Source organism: Leptodactylus fuscus, chromosome 2 (genome assembly GCF_031893055.1).
Source record: "Leptodactylus fuscus isolate aLepFus1 chromosome 2, aLepFus1.hap2, whole genome shotgun sequence".
Taxonomy (NCBI): domain Eukaryota; kingdom Metazoa; phylum Chordata; class Amphibia; order Anura; family Leptodactylidae; genus Leptodactylus; species Leptodactylus fuscus.
The window spans coordinates 52,396,020-52,416,205 of record NC_134266.1 but is presented as its reverse complement, the minus strand read 5'-3'; the positions used below and the strand labels follow the sequence as shown (position 1 = coordinate 52,416,205).

Genomic DNA, 20,186 nt, shown 5'->3' with positions numbered 1-20,186 from the left:
GTGGTAGATCCCAGCAGATTCTTCCTTACGGATGGTATTGATCGACACAATACTCCTGGATGCCTGTTGAAACTCCTGGTGTATGTGATCCATCAGTTGGGTACTTCCGAATTTCTCTGGCCAGCACCCGTCAGTCTCTATCTCCCAGTTTCGGGGGTCTGCCGACTCGGGGAACATTCAGACAATCACCGTTCACTTTCCACTTCGTAATTACGAAGGCCACTGTTGATTTTGGGTAAATTAAGTTTGCTTGCTACCTGTGTGTCCATTAAGGATCGGCCATTTCTGCGGTACCTGACAATTACCCTTTTCTCGAAATCAAACAACTCTGCACTTGGTGGCATCTTGCATGAGACTAATGACAATGCTGTTTCCTACATGATATTTAACGGCGGAAAGTGTGGCGTACATCACGACCGCTGATACCTTCATTTGCATGGGTGTCCATACACTTATAAGTCACCTGGGTACAATTCATACCTGCTACAACTGAAGCAGACTTTCACTGGTAAAGGCACCAGGCCGTTGTGATCCAACTCATGCTGTGCTTTCTTAACATTTTTCCCCGTCATTTCTTCTTTTCTCCGACGCTTGCTGGTACCTGCAGAACAATTGAAAATGCTTAGCACATTATGTAACTAAAACTCAAGGACAATGCGGGTAACTCACAGCAAATAAAAAGCCAGCATGAAATCAGATACAGGAGTATATGGCAGATACGGTACAAGACATCAAGGCTGACCTGGAAGTGCTGTGGTGCAGGTAAGTTCATTAGGCAGCTGAAACTGGGTAGGATTTCGCTCCATGGCTGCTGCAATAAGCAACTGAAATGGTCTCTTGAGTTGAGAATGACTGTACTCCGAATCCACAGAGGGTTCTTCATCCACATCGATCATGTCCTCATCCATGTCATTTTGCTCAGAATTTGGTGTATCAGTACTGGCACTAGATGTTGGGGTGCCTGGGCGGCTTATCCGCCTTTCTAACATCCTGGCTTGGGCAAGGGCTCGAAAGCTGCCAGCAGCTCTTTCAGAATAATCCATGTCACTGGTAGGTGACACAGTCCTTCTCCCGTATCGGTCAAACAAGCCATTGACTTGTCCAAGCTCCTTCTTACGCTCACGTTTCTGCAAACACAAACGTATCAAGTTATTGAGGTTTACAGAAAGAATACAGCGGGGCGAATTTACTTCTGCTAAGTTTTACACAGTAAAAATTGTATATCACAGCCTTGGTGTTTTGTGTGATCCCATTGTGTAATATACTAGCACTGATGCACGAAAAACTAAACCCTGCCGGTACAGGTATTGTTAGACAGTCCCAGAAAAAAATATATAGTGATTCAGCATCCAGTTTAGTGTAGACTTAAAAAATTTTCATACTTTAATAAAGCCATTTAAAATTCCACAATCACCAGAAACCTGTAAAAAATAGCAAAAAGACACAGCACTTACATATATAGACGATACTTGGGTTACATGGAACAATGGATACACAAAAAAAACTTTAGTCGCCTACGCGTTTCAGGGTCAGAGCCCCTTCCTCATGGCGAAGTAAAGACTGAATGAGAAAACTGTGGCTTTATACCCTCTTCTAGGTTAGATGTTAATTAATCCGTATCTACTCCAGCTGTAATGTGGTCTAGCCACAGTTTTCATTCAACAAAATAACATACCCACAAAACATATATACCATACCCACAAAACATATATACACTCAAGTGTATATATGTTTTGTGGGTATGTTATTTTGTTGAATGAAAACTGTGGCTAGACCACATTACAGCTGGAGTAGATACGGATTAATTAACATCTAACCTAGAAGAGGGTATAAAGCCACAGTTTTCTCATTCAGTCTTTACTTCGCCATGAGGAAGGGGCTCTGACCCTGAAACGCGTAGGCGGCTAAAGTTTTGTTCGTGTATCCATTGTTCCATGTAACCCAAGTATCGTCTATATATGTAAGTGCTGTGTCTTTTTGCTATTTTTTACTGGTTTCTGGTGATTGTGGAATTTTAAATGGCTTTATTAAAGTATGAAAATTTTTTAAGTCTACACTAGACTGGATGCTGAATCACTATATATTTTTTTCTAAGTTTTACACAGCCAGACTAGACAATATAAGATGCCTAGATTTATCAGAATGGCCTAGGCTGGAGGATAAATCCGGTGCATTTATTCAAGGGGATGTCTACAAAAGGGGAAACAAATTAAAGAGGACCTTTCATGGTTTGGGGCACAGGCAGTTCTATATACTGCTGGAAAGCTGACAGTGCGCTGAATTCAGTGCACTGTCAGCTTTCCCGATCTGTGCCCCGGGTAAAGAGCTGGCGGGGCCGGTACCGTAACTCTTCAAGGTCAGGAACCTTCAAGTCTGTCAGGAACGTCCTTCTCCACAGCAGCACCTATAGCGCTGTGCAGTGTGAGCGGGGAGGAACGCCTCCCTCCCCTCCTGATAATACTTGTCTATGGACGAGAACTGTGAGAAGAGGTAGGGGGCGTTCCTCCCTGCTCACACAGCAGAATGCTATAGGCGCTGCTGTGGAGAAGGACGTTCCTAACAGACTGTCAGAAACGCCCTTCTGACTGTGAAGTGCTACGGTACCGGCACCACTAGCTCTTTACCAGGGGCACAGATCGGGAAAACCGACAGTGCGCTGGATTCAGCTCACTGTCGGCTTTCAAGCAGTATATAGAACGGTCTGTGCCCCAAATCGTGAAAGGTTCTCTTTAAGCACACAAAATAAATGTGAGGCATGTCATGTATGCTATAAGGTCTGGGACCTGCACCCGTCTCTAAAATGAGGCCTCACCCCAGACTCTATGCTCTGCTACTTACCCAACCACAACCTTACCAAAGATTTTCAGCTAAGGCCAGGCTGTATGGAAAGCCCTAAACTCAGCTACACCGTTTCCGTAACTCCCATTGAAGTGAACAGGAGTTATGGAAAGAGGTGAACTGTGAGCTTATATTGTTAAATTCTATGGGGGTTACAGAAACCGCTCAGAGCTAGGTTTTCCATAAAGCCCAACTATATCTGAAAGTCTGCTCAGTGAGGTCAGGCTTGGTGAAATAGCAGGGCACGGAGGATGGTGCTCATATAAGATACAGGTGCGGATATGCCAGAAATGTATTCTGTGGGTAAACCCCTTGCTGCCAGTGTCTTGCACAGAGATCACTGAATACTTATTTATTACACTGACAAGAAAAAAAACACATTCTTTTCAGATTTTGCAGCCAGATTACATTATGCAGGAAGGAGAAGAAATGTGGAAGGAAAACAGCCCAACATTTGTTAGACTAAATTTGGGCTTGCAGCCAATGCTTGTGAATTGGAAGGGCTACGTGCCCGCCACACAGTGCCACTCACTGAACCCACATTGTCCAGGCCTCTCCAAACTAGGAAGGAAACCCCATGTAAAAGGACCCACACCTGCAGCATGCATATAGCTATAGAAAGCCTAAATCACAATACCTTCCTACGGATGGTGCAGCGATGACACATCCACTCTCCAGGGGGCAGCATTTCCTCACTCAGGGGAGGATTGCTGGAAGAAAAGGGGAAGAAAAAGGACAAGAATTAAGATCCGTCCAACTTTACACACAGGCTGAATAGTATATTCAGTGAAAAACGGCACAAAAGTCTGAGAACCTGACCCACAATACAAACATAAAAAAAAAAAAAAAAAAAATCAGACTCACATTGGAAACCTACCTGCAAAAAACCCAGCAGTTCCCATGAATCAGAAAGAATAAGACGCAGCATCTATTAGACACTATGAACTATACTGGCACATTTATTACTATCCCTGGTAACCCATATCAGGCTTATTACAGGCCATATATGACTGCAACTACTGAAGGGTCACAGTCCAACTAAATGTACATTTATAAGGGAAAACATTAAATATATTATATATACACACCAGAAGAAGAAGAAACAGAAAAAAATAGGGAATTTTTTTTATATATATGAATATATCTATATACACACACACACATATTTTTTTATTTTTATTTTTTCAAAGAAAGATAATTATCCCACAAATTGCACGACAGAAACCCCTCTCCAGGCAAAAGGGTTTGCAATAGAAAAAACAATCAGGTCTGTCAGCAACTTGTATGGATGGAAAATGTCCTTTTATTGGAAAAAGCAGTACACCATGTATCGGTCCACACTGGGATTCTTTTTTTCAGCACACTGGGCGAAGAAAACAAAAAAACTACGGCTCCAAATTTCTAAGTATGAACTTGGTCTAATACAGGAAACAACATCTGGGTATGCCTGCTGGTGTGAATTGGATGGGTGAAATATACATGTATTCTAACAGGTGTGACACACGAGAATCTAGACTACACATTACCAGGCAGAAGCTGCAGATGTGCTGAAACCTCACCCCAGTGGTTTTATGTCTGCAAATACAACATACCAAGAAAGACCGTTCTCCATAATGTCACATCACGTAAGGCCCAGTTCACATCTGCGCTCGGGTTTCCGTTCAGGGAGTCCGCTTAGGGACCTCCCGAATGGAAACTTACCTGCATAAAAAAAGCGGTTACCTTAGGAAACCGGCAGACCCCATAGACTATAAAGAGGTCCGTGTGGTTTCCGCTCGAAAAACGCGGATAGAAAAGTTCTGCTTGCGGGACTTTTCTCTCTGTACACTTCATGCAGAGAGGGGAATGGAACGGCCTGAACGCAGATGTGAACCGCGTCTAAAATACACTGGACAGATTTACTAATAAAGTCAATTTATCAAAATGCGCCAGATTGATCAGTGACTGATTGTGGATGATAAATCTGGTGCATTGTTACACTGTCTGGTCTAAGTTTCGGCCACCCATTAGTTGGCTTAGTGTCTGACAAAAATCCACTGATATTTTGGCTGGCCCAGGCACACCGGTATTCAGGGAAAGTCCTCGCTTGCACGTGCCCACTGAACCAATCAGTGGCCTCAGCGGTCACAGGAAAGAATCCCGGACTGATTGGACTCTCTAACATGCGGCGAGGACGTCAGTCCAGCAGTGCCCGGGGACAGTGGTGGGAGATACCAGAGTGCTGGGGACAAACCAGTATTTTAATATTTCACCTTCCTCGGCCTCTTCACCCAAAACTGTAATTCCTGGACAATCCCTTGAATACATGGTGTATATAGTGTACAACAGTATCCCTGGTGCAAGTCCAATAGTATACCTGCCTGTTTTGATACATCTAAGTACACACAGACCAGCACCACAAACCTATAATTCCCATACATCGCTATACAGATAAGCTAAACTGATGGATTCAATCTCATTACGGTCACATCAATACCATTCTTTAGGCAGGAATCCAGACGCCGCAGAGCTGACCCCGGAGACCATTCATTTCTATATGTGCCGATCCATATAGTCTACTGCTGCTAGTAGAGAGCAAAAGCAAGCTTGTCCTGTGCTGTGTGATCTGCAGGAGGACCCGAGTATATTCATGTGTTTTTCAGGAAGATAGGCTTTGGAAAAACAAACCGCTATAAGACCTGTCCTGACTTTTGCCCCCTATTTAGACCTGTGATACATGAGATCGTAGAAAATAATGGGTCAGTGTGTTAGCTGTGAAAAACATGGCTCACTTGTGTGCATGGAGCATTAGGCTATATTCACACTACTGTTAATGTCTGCTGCTGTGATTCGTTATAGGATAACATGAAATGGCATTAACAGTAGCAGAGGAACACAGCCTGTGTGCGATCCCATTGAGGACATATGTAATAGAAGTAAAGGCTGTGCACGCAAGACAAGTAAAAAAACATATATATGATAATGATGAAAGAAAGCTTGCATAATGGGTTTTTTGCATTGGGGTGAATGTTGAGAGACCAAAGAGAGGGGACTGTCTGCACCTGTCATTTAATGTTCATTGATCTGAACCTGTGATGAATTAGAGCAACGGACATTAAATAACACTAGTGTGAACCTAGCCTTAGCTCAATGAGTGACAAGTTATACTGAATTTTTTTCCAAGAAAGTGATATATTAATCTGCTTAGTTCCTACTGTCTATAACTTTCCCGATCTGTGCCGCGGGTGAAGCGCTATCGGTCCCAGTACCGTAGCTCTTTACAGTCAGAAGGGCGTTTATGACAGTCTGTACAAGCAACGCCAATAGCGCTGTACCGTGTGAGCGGGGAGGAAAGCCCCCTCCCCTCCTGATAATACTCATCTATGGACGAGCACTGTGAGCAGAGGTTCCTCCCCGCTCACACTGTACAGTGCTATAGGCGCTGCTGTGGAGAAGGACGGACCTGACAGACTGTCAGGAACGTCCTTTTGACTGTGAAGAGCTACGGTACTGGGATCGCTAGCTCTTTACCCGGGGCACAGATCGGGAAAGCCGACTGAATTCAGTGCACTGTCGGCTTTCCAGCAGTATATAGAACTGCCTGTGGCCCAAACCATGAAAAGTCCTCTTTAAAAAGAATCATAATTTTTTTTTTTTAAATATTGCCAGACAAAAACTGAGTGTGTCCCAGAGCCATAGCTACATTAACAGAAATGTGGTATGGGTGACTTCCTCCCATTTCCTCCACCTATAAGCAGTGGCTTCCTAAAACGTGTATGAAGGGTCTCTTTTTGGTAAAGAGCATTAATCAGTCCAGAAGAATGAAGGAACTGGCAACAAAAGAAAGTGCAGAAGCCTGGAAGACGTCTGGAGAGCGGGAGGACAAAGCCTGCATACCACACATCATTCCAAGAAGCCTGCCGCAGAAGGAGCCACATAGTGATCATCTCAAGAGTGCTCGGCAGGCTTCGGCCTGTGCAACATACCAATCCATCCACACAGACGCAGATACTTGCCAATACAAATGCCTTGCACATGGCTACACTCTCATTGAAGTGACCACATACTTACAGAAAGTTATCGCTAATGTTTTTATTTATAGTGGCCTCCAATGGAAGGATTTCATGTTAAAGCCAGAAATAAGGGCAGGCCGACCAAAAACTAATAGAGGTAGCAAATGTTCTAAAAAGAAGAAATCGCTGAGTTCTCAGGAGAAACCCAGTATATCTGGTACCATTTAAGGCTACGGCCATTAGAGAGTGAATCATTGCACAAAACTAAAAATAAATTACTATTACTGTAATATGTTTTCATGGGACACCGGCCTAAAGGGATTTTTGTGAATATAAATTACAATTTTTGCAGCGTTTTAAAGATTTTCTCTAACCATCTTAGCCGTGACAGTCTGTGGTCTCAATAGATTGCTAATGGGTCCGACCATGAATGAGAGACCTTTCTATGGTCTGGCACTTGTCAGAAATCCAGTCATGACTTCATTTTATCTTCTTATGCAGGAGCACAGAAACAAAGAGGAAAGATAACCCGGCCAAAATAAGGAAGTCACGGGGCTGGGTCTCCGACAAGTCCCAGACCATAGAAAGTTCCTGCATTTATGATCGGATCCACTGGCAACCGAACAAGACAAAAGATATCACCACCAAAACGGTCAGAGAAAACCTTTAAAACCCTGCAAACAGATCAGTGACTGTGAGATACAGGATCATGTTGTAGAGCAGCTTTCAACTTTTGCGCTCCTTATGCCACAACAGACTGATATATGTATTATTATTATTTCTTTTTTTACAATAAAAGGAGCAAAAATAGGTAATGAAGTCATTTGCTAGTTCACACGTAGTTATTTGGTCCAGATTTTGACGCGGCAAGCCGCGTTAGAATCCGGACCAAAATGCGCCTGCCACGGCCAGTTACGAATGTTGAGGCTTTCTGCTCTGGACTAGGCCCAAATGAATGGGTCTAGTCCGGAGGAATTTTTCTGATGCCACGGCGGCAACCACCGCTGAAGCTACGTCAAGATAGGGCAGGTCACTTTTTTCCGTGAGCGAAAAAGGAAATGACCGGCTCCCATTGTATTCAATGGGGGGCATTTTTTTGATCCGAATTTTGAGGCAAAATCCGGACCAAACAACTACGTGTGAGCTAGCCCTAACTGCACAAATACTGAAAGAAAATGAGAACTAGTTTGGAAGTTCTGTGGCCTATTAACAAGATAAAGGTAGAGCGAAAATACTGCGAGTTTTACAGATTTCTGAATTTATAAGTTATGGCCGTAAAGTTATTGCTTGGTAGGTAAAGTGTCCAGACCGGTGAAACAAGAAAACCACACACTAAAAAAAAACTGCAAAAAGGAAAAATACTACCGCTCTATAATGAACATCATGCTATGACCATGGCGTGCAATTTCTCCAAGTCTGCAGTTCCACATGACACAATGTATTACCCGTACTTCATAGGTCACGTGACCAGCAACCCAAGCACTCCAACTCCTCAGCACTGGACAAACCCTTTCATATACGGCAGAATTTGGGAGACCTCCAAAGCTTCTCTCACCTCTCATTCTAAATCTAGATGGGATTAAACCATCAGCTTCAAGACCGGTATAGAGATCAACATTTTTTTCACAGTTAATCTCCTGTAGGCGTCTTAGAAACCACATTTTGGAAAATATTACCAGCTTGTAAACATTTTCTATTACTACTGTGTACACATAAGGATTGAATCACCCCCCATGAAGTTCATATACCCGGAGATCACATCGGCTGCCTTGTCGGGACAAGTACTCTAATGCTACCTCTACATTCAGCCATCTTTGTCTATGAAGCAAGAAAGCGGCCAGTTGTGCTCAAACACTGGACGGCAGCTCACAGACCTACAGATATTACACCAATGTATCTCAAATCGACCCCTATGCACACACTGTACATTTCCTGGTCCCGCCACGCACACCCAGACTGAGCAGCCAGTCATGTCCTGTGTGTCAAGAGGGCCAAGGAAGTAGAGACTGGTGAAGGACCCTAGAAGTGCAGGAACAGGAGCAGCGGTGGATTCATGGAGAGGATCATTTTTCTTCATTTTGAGCTTTTTCTATCACTTTATCAGCTACAAAACTGCTTTAAAGGCAAATAACCATAATGCTTCTTCTGTGTTACCAAGAATTATCAGATCTCACCACTGAAGTCTGATCAGAGACTTCGAATTCCAGAACAAAAGACTCTCCAGAGAGTTTCTGTATATTTCTGTGAATGGAAATGTGACAAGCATCTAACCAAAGGGCCACTCATCTGAATGGCGGGGTGTTTACAATGTTGTCAGACATAGAGCCCTTTCTATTCTGGGTCCTATAGGCCAGCCTTTACCGATAAGATCACATAGAAAGACATATTGATTTGGAAGTGGAAATCCAAAGACAAGAAATCCATTGCGTCCCTTAAAAGAAATCCATATATTTATTCCTACACTGAGACCAACAAAGGTCCCATCACGCTCGGTATCACTTATGGCGAGAAAAGTTGCCCTAAGGACAGGAAGTATCTGGTCTCCTATAAAGCTCCAGAGAAGGAATAAGCCTTTATCATATAAGCATTGTATCCCCGAGGAATGAGTCTGCCAAGTCCACTCCCTGTGGTTTGTAGACAAGGAAACTTCATTAACACTTTACATACAAATGCTTCAAGCTCTGCTGAGCGCAAGGGAACATGGGGTTTACTTTCTGAATGCAGTCTTTCAGAAACCCCCCCCCCCCAAAAAAAAAAAAAAAAAAAAAAAAAAAAAAAGCACCAGTGTTTGCCATGTGCCCTTTCAAGACTCGGGTGTACAGAATAATGAAGAACTGATCCAGCTTCCACAACCCATTAAGTCACCAGAATATTTCATAAGGAGAACACCATCATCAGAAAACTCCAAACTAGGCAGGAGGATTCCCGGTACCGCAGGTGAAGGTGCCTAAAGATATATGGCTGGCATCTAATTTTGTGCTATAAAATTCATCACTACTGAGGAAAATCAGCAGCAACTATTCTAAAAAGAAAAGCGCAAAAAGCAGCGTCCGATGCTAAGTGCAAGACCTGAGGAGGCCGCATATACACAAGGAGCCACTATACACAGAGCAGGGGTAGGGAACCTTCGGCTCTCCAGCTGCTGTGAAACTACAACTCCCAGCATGCTCCACTCACTTCCATGGGAGGTCCAAGAACAGCAGAGCAAGTATGCATGCTGGGAGTTGTAGTTTTGCATCAGCTGGAGAGCCGTATGTTCCCTACCCCTGCATTAAAGGAACCCTACAATTTTAGCACTACCAGCCCACAATTCCCAATGTGTGAGAGCGTTATCATGTACACGTATGAGCACTACCTTGTGATGGTTGTGTCATGTATAACCATTCTTGGGCAACCAAACTGACTACATGACAGATCTATGTAGTTTCCTTCTCACAAGATCCTCATTCACACGTCTCGGACAAAAAACAATTCTGCTCATTGTAGGGTCATGGGCTTGACCAGCTTTTATCTATTCCATCCGTGTGCTGCGATTTTCAGACTTTAAAGTGCATCCCCATGGTCAAAAACAGAGCAAGTCTCCATTCTTATTTACGGACCACCCAAGGAAGAACATCTGCATTCACCCATTAAGACCAATACGGGCCACGCACTCCATGACTCGCACTTCCATTAGAAGCAGATACACGGAGAAGTCCTTACACAGTGTCACGGTCTGCAACTAGGTCACCTGTGTAACCCTTGACTAAAAAAGTTCACCGCAGCAGATAAGTTGCTGATATTTTAGCTACCGCCCATTCTTCTGAATAAGACGTGCAGAAATGATCCTACTCGGTTGTGGATGAAATCGATTTTGTGCGACTGTCCCAAATACCTGAATGGGATCTACAGAAATCGCTGCACAAACTGCAACAAAACACAATGGAGTCACAGAAATGTCAGCAGGAAATCTGCTGTGTATGAACACATAACCTTAGGCTAAGGCCCCATATTGCAGAAACGTTGCAGATTTTGCAGCATGTCTTCCAGTGAGTATCTGACTTTAGCACCCCGTACATTACACAGAGGCAAATCCTGAACCTGCTTCATTGTCTACTGTACATATTGTAGTGGCTGCTCCTGGTACTGCAGGCTCACCTCAACTCAAGTGCATGGGGAAGATCTGCAAAGCTACTACAAAACAATGAAAGGAATGCAGTGCCCACTGGAGTGGCACAGTCTTTTCGGGGAGGGGGGGAGATCTGACACCAATAGCCTCTCCAAAAGGAGGAGAATAGAATTCATTGAAAACACATTTCAGCTGAGGCCCACGTTGCAGAAAAGCTGTGTTTTCTGTTGCAGATTGTGTGGCATTTTTTGAGCCAAAACCAGGAGTGAATTGTAAAGGAATGAGAAATATAAAGAAAGTTCTAACACTCCTCCCGCATTTCATACTTTGCAGCAGATTTCATTCTGCACATCACAAAGGATGAAATCAGTATCATAATGATCTCTGCTATGGCTAGGAAAGATTCCTAGACCTGTGAATGGGATTCGGAAAATCCCAAACACGTACTGGAAATTTCTCTTTTTTTTTTTGCTATATATAACCTGCACTGTAAAACCTCAGCAATTCTCTGCATCTGGAGCCAGCGGTAGAGGTCATTATCTAGGACAGTGGTTCTCAACCTGTGGTATATGCCGTGGTTGAGAATCACTGCTCCGGAAGTGGGAGAGGTGGTAACTGGAACTTGAATTGGAGCAGGGCTGTTTCCGGACTTACACTTGATATATAACTTCCACATGACTGGGACGAAACTGATGACCTATACAGTGGGTAAGTCATCAGTATCAACTACCTTTAGATCCTAGACAACCCATATAAAGGGGGTGAGATATCTGTGCTGAATAGGAAAATAGCTTCTGATCTGATAAATGAAGAGCCGGAAGGAACTTGGAACTTTTAAAGTGTCCCTGCCACAGGAGTACCCGGTAACCCAAAGGATCTGTCACAGGATGGACACCAGAGTGTACGAAGTTGGAACTTATTTCACAAGGAGGCACTTGGCTTGATAAGGTTGATCTAGGAAAAGTGCTACCTTTTTACAAGGGGATATAACAGATAACTTATCTTAAGACAGTACCAAGAAGCCGAGGTGCTTGTGTGTGTGCTGTGGCCTCTTCACCCTTCATCCAGACACTGCTCACTCTCAGAATACAGGACTTTTAGCATTGCAATGTTCAGGTGACTTGGAGAGAGCTGTAGTATTATTATTATTGTTTATTTATATAGCACCATTAATTCCATGGGGCTTTACATTTGGGGGTTACATACAATACACAAAATATACAGGTAGATATACCGTATATACTCGAGTATAAGCCGACCCCCCTAATTTTACCACAAAAAACTGGGAAAACTTATTGACTCGAGTATAAGCCTAGGGGGGGAAATGCAGCAGCTACTGGAAAATTTCAAAAATTAAAATGGTCGGAGTTTTTGGGTGCTGGGAAAGGGGAGGGGGTGTTTTGGTTGTCTGTCTGCCCCTTCCCTGAGCTTGAGGACTGGGTTTTTTCATTCCCCCCACTTGGAATTCAGTCTGGCTGAATATAGGGTATCTGCAGTGCACCTATTAACCCCTTCCTGATGGAATAGGAGCGCTGCAGATACCCTATATTCAGTAGACCGGGCACTGTCAGACACAGGGATACCTAATGTGTATGTGTTTCACAGTCATTTTCTACTTTTGTATGTATTCTAGGGAAAGGGATGATTTAGAACTTTTATTTTTTAAAAATCTTTTTTTTTTCTTTTGCACTATTTTATGGGAGATTCTATACATTAATATTATGGCTGGTCATGGACCCCCCCTCCTAAAAAAAAAAAAAAAAAATATTTTTTTTTTTCTTTGCTGACTCGAGTATAAGCCGAGGGGGGCTTTTTCAGCACAAAAACTGGGCTGAAAAATTCGGCTTATACTCGAGTATATACGGTAATACTAACAGTGACCGACTGGCACAGTGGGGTAGAGGGCCCTGCCCGCGAGAGCTTACAATTTATTATAGTATATGTATAGTATAGTAATATCTAGTATAATTCACAGTCACCACACAATGTTTGGAGCAGTGTCTGAGCCGGAGCACCACTGCCCCTTTACTCGGCTGATAACTGATCTACTGGGACTCTCGCCCTTACTAAAATGCTAATAATGACCCATCTTAAGGTTAGACTCCAAGATAATCCCTAAACAATAGCAGTCTGTATAGATAGTCTAATGTGGCTGTAACCATTGAACATGGACGAGAACTTTTTGGTCTTTGAGTATATTTCACCCCTACATGGGGTTTGGTGTACATTAAAAACTTTCTAATAAACTGGGTGTTACCCTTTCTCCATGATCAAGATCTGTTTGCACTGAGTCAATGATAACATTGTTTACTCTCAGAGCGCTGAGAAGTCTAAGCAATCCTCTGTGAGCCAAGCATACGTGCTGTTTCTAACAACATAGTGTGAACAGAATTTTAACAAATCCCATTCACTACAAGGTCATATTGTGTAATACATACGCTTATAGAGTCGGCACTATGCTCCCAATCACTGACAGCATAAAGGCTGATAATATTCAGGAATTTAATTGAACTATATCCAGCTCTATTCACACCACGTATACAATTCCGGTAAAGCTTTTCCTTCTTTACAATAGATATTTTCCTCTATTCCTAGCACTTTATGATTGATTGATTCACTTGAAACAGGCTAGCCCTCTTGAGGGGCAATGTAGTGCAGTAAAAGACTGATGGGGTCAAAGTGCTGAAACAGTACCCCACCGTTTTCATTCACGGTATTGGAGGGGGGGGGGGGGTGTCTCAGATCAGACTCCTCCTAATCATACATTTTACATGTGTTTATTAAAGATGGATCATCATTTATTAATTAAAATGGTAATGGATTAAGAAGCCATCAAACATGTAACCAAAAGACCCTTGTGCAGCATATGACTGCCCCAATGGGCACAGCACAGGGACCCTGAGGTTACCCAACTCGTTTTAGCTAGAGCCTTGACCCCAATGCTATAAGACATCTTTATGGCGTTGGTATGTTCCTTGTGTTATATTAGTGTTACTACTAAATAGATAGACGCAAGCCACATAGAAGGTATTTCTCGATCGTAGCTCATAAACATTGTGTGAACAGAGCCTAATAAAAGAGCACAACCTTTCCATTCACAGTGATCGGCATTTACCCAGGACATGCCGAAGGTTTCCAGGGAATCCACACAGTTACACAACACTACATCTATCGACGGCACAGGAAGATAAAACAAAGCAGCTTCCCCAATGACAGCCTCCCTGTACGTAACGTTTTCAGCAAGCCCCATGTCATGTTATGTAAACTTGTACAAGTTCCTTCCTGCCTGTGTCACAGCGCTCACAATAATTCAGTGTAACACGGCATCTACTCCAAGCCTGCAAGAAAAGGGTCTGGATAACATTCCCTCCATGTACGAATGACCATCCATATACAATAGAGGTTGTCCTTGAACAACAAAGCTGGCACCCTTCCCAGCTCTCCTCAACCCGTTCTACCAGGAGATTTCTACAGGCCTAATTATATTTTCTCCCCGGGTAAGTAGAATTATGGTGTCACCAGATAATAACAGTAAACTATGGGCTGGGAAACTTTCACTTATACTACAGAGGCCTAAGGACATCAGTCTTCAAGGAGCAATACGAGAAGAGAACTAGCCAGCTCTGCCACAGGAATCCACAAAAGGCAACCATGGCATGACGTCTGTCATCGCTCTAGTCAGCAATCCGGAGGATAAAGAGACCTTACAGAAGAACAAACAGAGCTGGGTTTGATTATTCAATTACTCTAGCGCCCCCTGTGTATGGCTGGAAGCAAAACAGGTATCAGGCCGGAGCAACATGATCACATCACAGGCGACGTCTGTATCATAGAAACAAACACTACCATAGAAATACTAAAACCAAATGACCTGCAGAAATCTCTAAGGCCTAGCAATAGTATACAGCGCAGGAAAACACCAACACGGAAAAGGAAACAATAACTTATACAGTCAGGGACTCCCATACAAACAATACAAGATGGAAGGAGGGGGGACGCTACTGCTTCTTACCAGCACTGAAGGTGGAACGCAGCAGGACAGTGGTCGCAGCAGAGGAGGTCCCCTCCTTCCTTGCAGCTATCACAGCTGTCATGGTTGGTGGCCCGTCCACTTCTCCTTGGCTCTTTTTCTGGTCTCCTGCTTTTCTTCTCCCCTTCTTCACTTTTGGGTGGTGCCAGGAGCGCTTGGATTTGCTAGTGTAGGCACAGGAAAATGTGAGGAGCGTTAATGGCAGAACAGACATGCCCAAAGCTACTACTGATATTCACACATATCTCTCTGTACACCCTGCAGCAGCAGGCTCCTGGGCCTGGACATATAACCACATCATTGGGATATGTATTCAGTTGTCTCATGTGCTGTGATCACTGCTTGCAAGTTTTCATTAGATGCTCAAGCACATCCAAAATCCCCTGAATCATCATTGCAACTGGCTTAGGGCTTGGTTTACATTAGCATTTCTCTCTACATTATTCATAGAAACCTAGAAGGCTGACAGCAGAAAAAGCCCACAATGTCCATCTAGTCTGCCCCAATATATCCTTTATACACACGCACACAAAACATAGAAACTGAAAAATACCACGTGTGAAAGATGCAGGTACCTCCTTCTAAGGGCCATACTTATATCGAGATTAGGGGTGCCCAATTCACCTGGAGTGGTCAAGCTACAACCTTTTTACTTCTATGAAATGAATGGGGACAGCTAAGGCCCAGGTTCAACTCTGCGTTCACGGAACCCTCAAAGGGAAACCTATCCTCATAAAAAAGGGGTTACCTAAGAAAACCCGCAGACCCCATAGACTATAATGGGATCCGTGTGGTTTCCATACAAAAAATACGGAGAGAAAGGTGTTGCTTGCAGGACTTTTCTCTCCGCATATTCTGTGCAGATAGGGGAACGGAAAGGACCAAATGCAGATGTGAACTGGGCCTAAGCATAGCCCCTTTATTTTCGGGATCAGAGGTGCTCCCAGGCCAGTCCACCACTAATCAGAACGTGATGGCATAGCATAGCAGAATTAATGGGACATTTCTCCAACGCTTCTATGGCACTTCCAAGAATAGCTGAGCCTCCCACATCGATGGGATATTTATAGCATAGCCGGTGGATATGCCATAAATATTTGAAATGGGAATACCTTAAGGTGCTCAGACAACCAAAGAAGCATTTCGCCAACAACTAACAGCTATTCCTTTACATCCAACAACATACGTGGAAGCTTGGCTTAGCCAAGCACAGATATGAACGTTAAGAGGAGAATAAGCCATGGTCAGAGTTCATCTCCCCTGAGAACAAAAGGATCGGGCATATTGAACTCCAAGTCTTCAGTCCCGTCTTATCTCACTCATGAGTAAGGAGGTCACTCCATACAATACAGATAGTTGGCCAGTCTCACTAAAATTAGCAGGTTTGGCTGATACTAACCTAAGGCCCGGATCATATCTGTGCATGGGGACCGCTTAAACGGAAACCTAATCCGCATAAAAAAAGACGTTACCTAAGGAAACCCGCAAACCCCATAGACTATAATGGGGTCTGTGTGATTTCTGCATGAAAAACGTAGAGTGTGTACTGCTGCGTGCAAGACTTTTTTCTCTGCATTTTTCATGCAGAAGGGAACGGAATGGCCCAAACGTAGAGCTGAACTGGGCCTAAGGCAAGTTCACATGTGACAGACAAACTGCTGATTTTTTTGTCATAGAATTGCATGCTGATAGTATACTATAGGTAAGATTTTACTAAATCTCCTCCATATGCTACAACATATGCAATACATAGGGTGAAACTTGAGGCACAACAAAATTTCCAGTGAAAAAAACAAAACAAAACCATTTTGGTGTTTCTGCTGCTGCTAAAAAGCTGTAAATATTCTAGTGTAGAAAATCTACAAAAAAATGGAGGTGTTTTCAATGCAACCAACCAGATTCATGCTCTGTGTCCTCAGACCCCTTGTAGACTATAAGCTGGAATATGACTGGTTGTTGTGGGTAACTGCTGGATGAATGTAATATCATAGTCATGTCTATATTGGGGCTCCTCAGGCGAGATCTAAGAGGGATCATGGGGCAGTGACCTCTACACTAAGACCCTTTCCAGCCTGCTATAGATCCCAGAGAGTCAGAGATAGCAAAAGCAATGTGTCCATCCTCCCTATAACACCACCCTCCATATAGGAGCTGCAGGCAGTACATAGAGGCCAGCACTGCGCATGTGCCCCCGGGGTAGGAGCTGAGGGCACTGGGCAGTGTGCCCCCTACCATGTATGTAGACGTGTGCCCCTCCCTACAGTGCCGGGCAGCCTCCCCCATGCTGTATTGTTGGGGGGCTCTGGCACTGACATGGCGGGCTCAGGTGACAGGGCTCAGCTTACCTCCATCAGCCCCCCGGACGTGTCCAGGTCGTACACAATGGTTTTGGTCTCCATGACGGTGTCAGGGCCGCAGTGGAGGATGCACAGGCCCGGCGGCCTACAGAATAGGAGCTCGGTGGGGACAGGACACCGGGGCCTCCCTCAGGGATCAGAGCCCGCAGCACCGAGTAACGGAGACGGAGGAGGCGGGCGCCCGCGGACACAGCACAGGCCTGCAGCCGTCTCCTAGGAGATATCCGCCTGACGAGAAAGCCTTAGATGGAACAGTCCAAGGAGGGGGGCGCTCCCAGCGCCGGGGATATGGCGAGGCCTATCCGGGGCCTAGCCGACTGGTCGCCGGTCCCTCCTCCTGCGATGGCTACGGTCTGCAGGAAGCATCAAGGCTCCGGCCATGTTGGCCCCGTCTTTTCACAGGGGAGAAGGGCAGACGGCAGGGGCTGTATACCGTACACTGTCTCGCTGTTGCGCTCCACTCCTTCCGCGGTTGCTTACGTGCGTCTCCCCTCCCCCAGCAGCGGCCGCGCACTTGGCGCAAAGTGACTGCGCGGGAGACAGCCCTGTGCGCATGCGTGGAAGAGAGCGAGGGGGAGAGCCGAGCCGCTACACGGCAAGGATAGGAGCAGCGCTAGACTTAGGCACGTCACGATGTATACGCATGCGCAACCGCTACTGTATTTGGGAAGACAGCAGACGTCTACGTCACCAGTCCTGCGCATGCGTTTACAGAGAAAGAACCGGGAGCCTTGACTCGCCACGAAAGAGGCGGGATACATTTGATGGCTACAGTGATGTCACCAGGCGCGCATGCGTACTAGCTGCAAAAATGCACATACACAGCCGGTACACCGCAGGGGGTGCGGCGTGCAGCCGAGCACGTCATTAATTATACGCATGCGCAGAGATTGGAAAAGGCGTGTACAGCTGCTGTACACAGCGGACAAATGAAGAATAAGGACGTCAAACGCATGCGCAGTGGGTCATCTTCCTGCGGACATGCAAAGGCTTTTTTGTTTGTTTTGGCTTTTACACGCATGCGCGTTCTGTGTATGTAATGAGAGGGCGGCCATCTTGGAGCTGGCATGTATGTAGAGAAGATTTCTTCACAAAGATTGCCGATTCTCATACACTCATAAAACTAAAAATTATGGAGCCTTTAGCAGGGAAATATTTTGTAAACTGGTCTTCACTCCAAAATCGTTCTTGCAGAATGCCGGCAATATAAATGGCGTTTTGTAGGGATAACTGGAGAGAGAACAACGCTGATAGGCTAAAAAGCGTCACGTGATAAGTTCTGGTCCTCCACTGCTTGTAGAGGACGTCTACAAGCGCAATTTGCCTTGGCAGCAGGAACTATTTTGGGGATCGGATCCTCCCTATGCAACCAGTCATAGTGTGCCTTTAACTTCAAGTGTGAATGGAGTCTTAATTGGCTCTACTAAAGTGTGTGGACACATACAGGTCTCTGGTTATATATGGGCACATACAGGTCTCTTGTTATATATGTGATATATTTATCCCAATACACCCGCCCCACCCACCCCCACCTCCCCCTCCCCATATAGCAGTCACCAACGAAGAGGAAGATGAGACTCCATGGACTGTTATAACCGACCCCCCCCCCCCATACCCACCACCCACCCAACCCAACTCCCCCCCCCCCCCACCCACTTTACTAGCTTTGGCAATGCCAAATACCTATTCGGACGTGCCAATAAAGCATTTTTTGATTTGATTTGATATATGGGCACATACAGGTCTCTGGTTATATATAGACACATACAGGTCTCTTGTTATATATGGGCACATACAGGTCTCTGGTTATATATGGGCACATACAGGTCTCTGGTTATATATAAGCACATACAGGTCTCTGGTTATATATGGGCACATACAGGTCTCTGGTTATATATAAGCACATACAGGTCTCTGGTTATATATAAGCACATGCAGGTATCTGGTTATATATGAGCACATACAGGTCTCTGGTTATATATGGGCACATACAGGTCTCTGGTTATATATGGGCACATACAGGTCTCTGGTTATATATAAGCACATACAGGTCTCTGGTTATATATGGGCACATACAGGTCTCTGGTTATATATGGGCACATACAGGTCTCTGGTTATATATAAGCACATACAGGTCTCTGGTTATATATGGGCACATACAGGTCTCTGGTTATGTATGGGCACATACAGGTCTCTGGTTATATATGGACACATACAGGTCTCTGGTTATATATGGGCACATACAGGTCTCTGGTTATATATAAGCACATACAGGTCTCTGGTTATATATGGGCACATACAGGTCTCTGGTTATATATGAGCACATACAGGTCTCTGGTTATATATGAGCACATACAGGCCTCTGGTTATATGTGAGCACATACAGGTCTCTGGTTATATATGAGCACATACAGGCCTCTGGTTATATATGGGCACATACAGGTCTCTGGTTATATATTAGCACATACAGGTCTCTGGTTATATATGAGCACATACAGGTCTCTGGTTATATATGAGCACATACAGGTCTCTGGTTATATATGGGCACATACAGGTCTCTTGTTATATATGTGATATATTTATCCCAATACACCCGCCCCACCCACCCCCATATAGCAGTCACCAACGAAGAGGAAGATGAGACTCCATGGACTGTTATAACCGACCCCCCCCCCCCCCCCATACCCACCACCCACCCAACCCAACTCCCCCCCCCCCCCACCCACTTTACTAGCTTTGGCAATGCCAAATACCTATTCGGACGTGCCAATAAAGCATTTTTTGATTTGATATATGGGCACATACAGGTCTCTGGTTATATATAAGCACATACAGGTCTCTGGTTATATATAGACACATAC

At 44.5% G+C, this 20,186-nt stretch overlaps 1 protein-coding gene across 3 annotated transcripts in view; it reads right to left on the bottom strand.

Annotated features, from left to right (window-relative positions):
• PHF12 (PHD finger protein 12) overlaps positions 1-18,051 on the bottom strand; it is a 34,604-nt gene extending 16,553 nt beyond the window's left edge. The window contains exons 1-5 of one of the 3 annotated variants that reach the window (XM_075263756.1): positions 17,314-18,051; positions 14,951-15,132; positions 3,476-3,548; positions 743-1,127; positions 481-601 (exon numbers count right to left, since the gene is read on the bottom strand). In XM_075263756.1, coding sequence (XP_075119857.1) covers positions 481-601; positions 743-1,127; positions 3,476-3,548; positions 14,951-15,132; positions 17,314-17,367 — 815 coding nt within the window. In that variant the 5' untranslated portion in view covers positions 17,368-18,051. The remainder of the gene's footprint in view (positions 1-480; positions 602-742; positions 1,128-3,475; positions 3,549-14,950; positions 15,133-17,313) is intronic. The other 2 variants (XM_075263755.1, XM_075263754.1) reach the window with 2 other exon arrangements.
• Between the last annotated feature and the right edge of the window lie 2,135 nt (positions 18,052-20,186).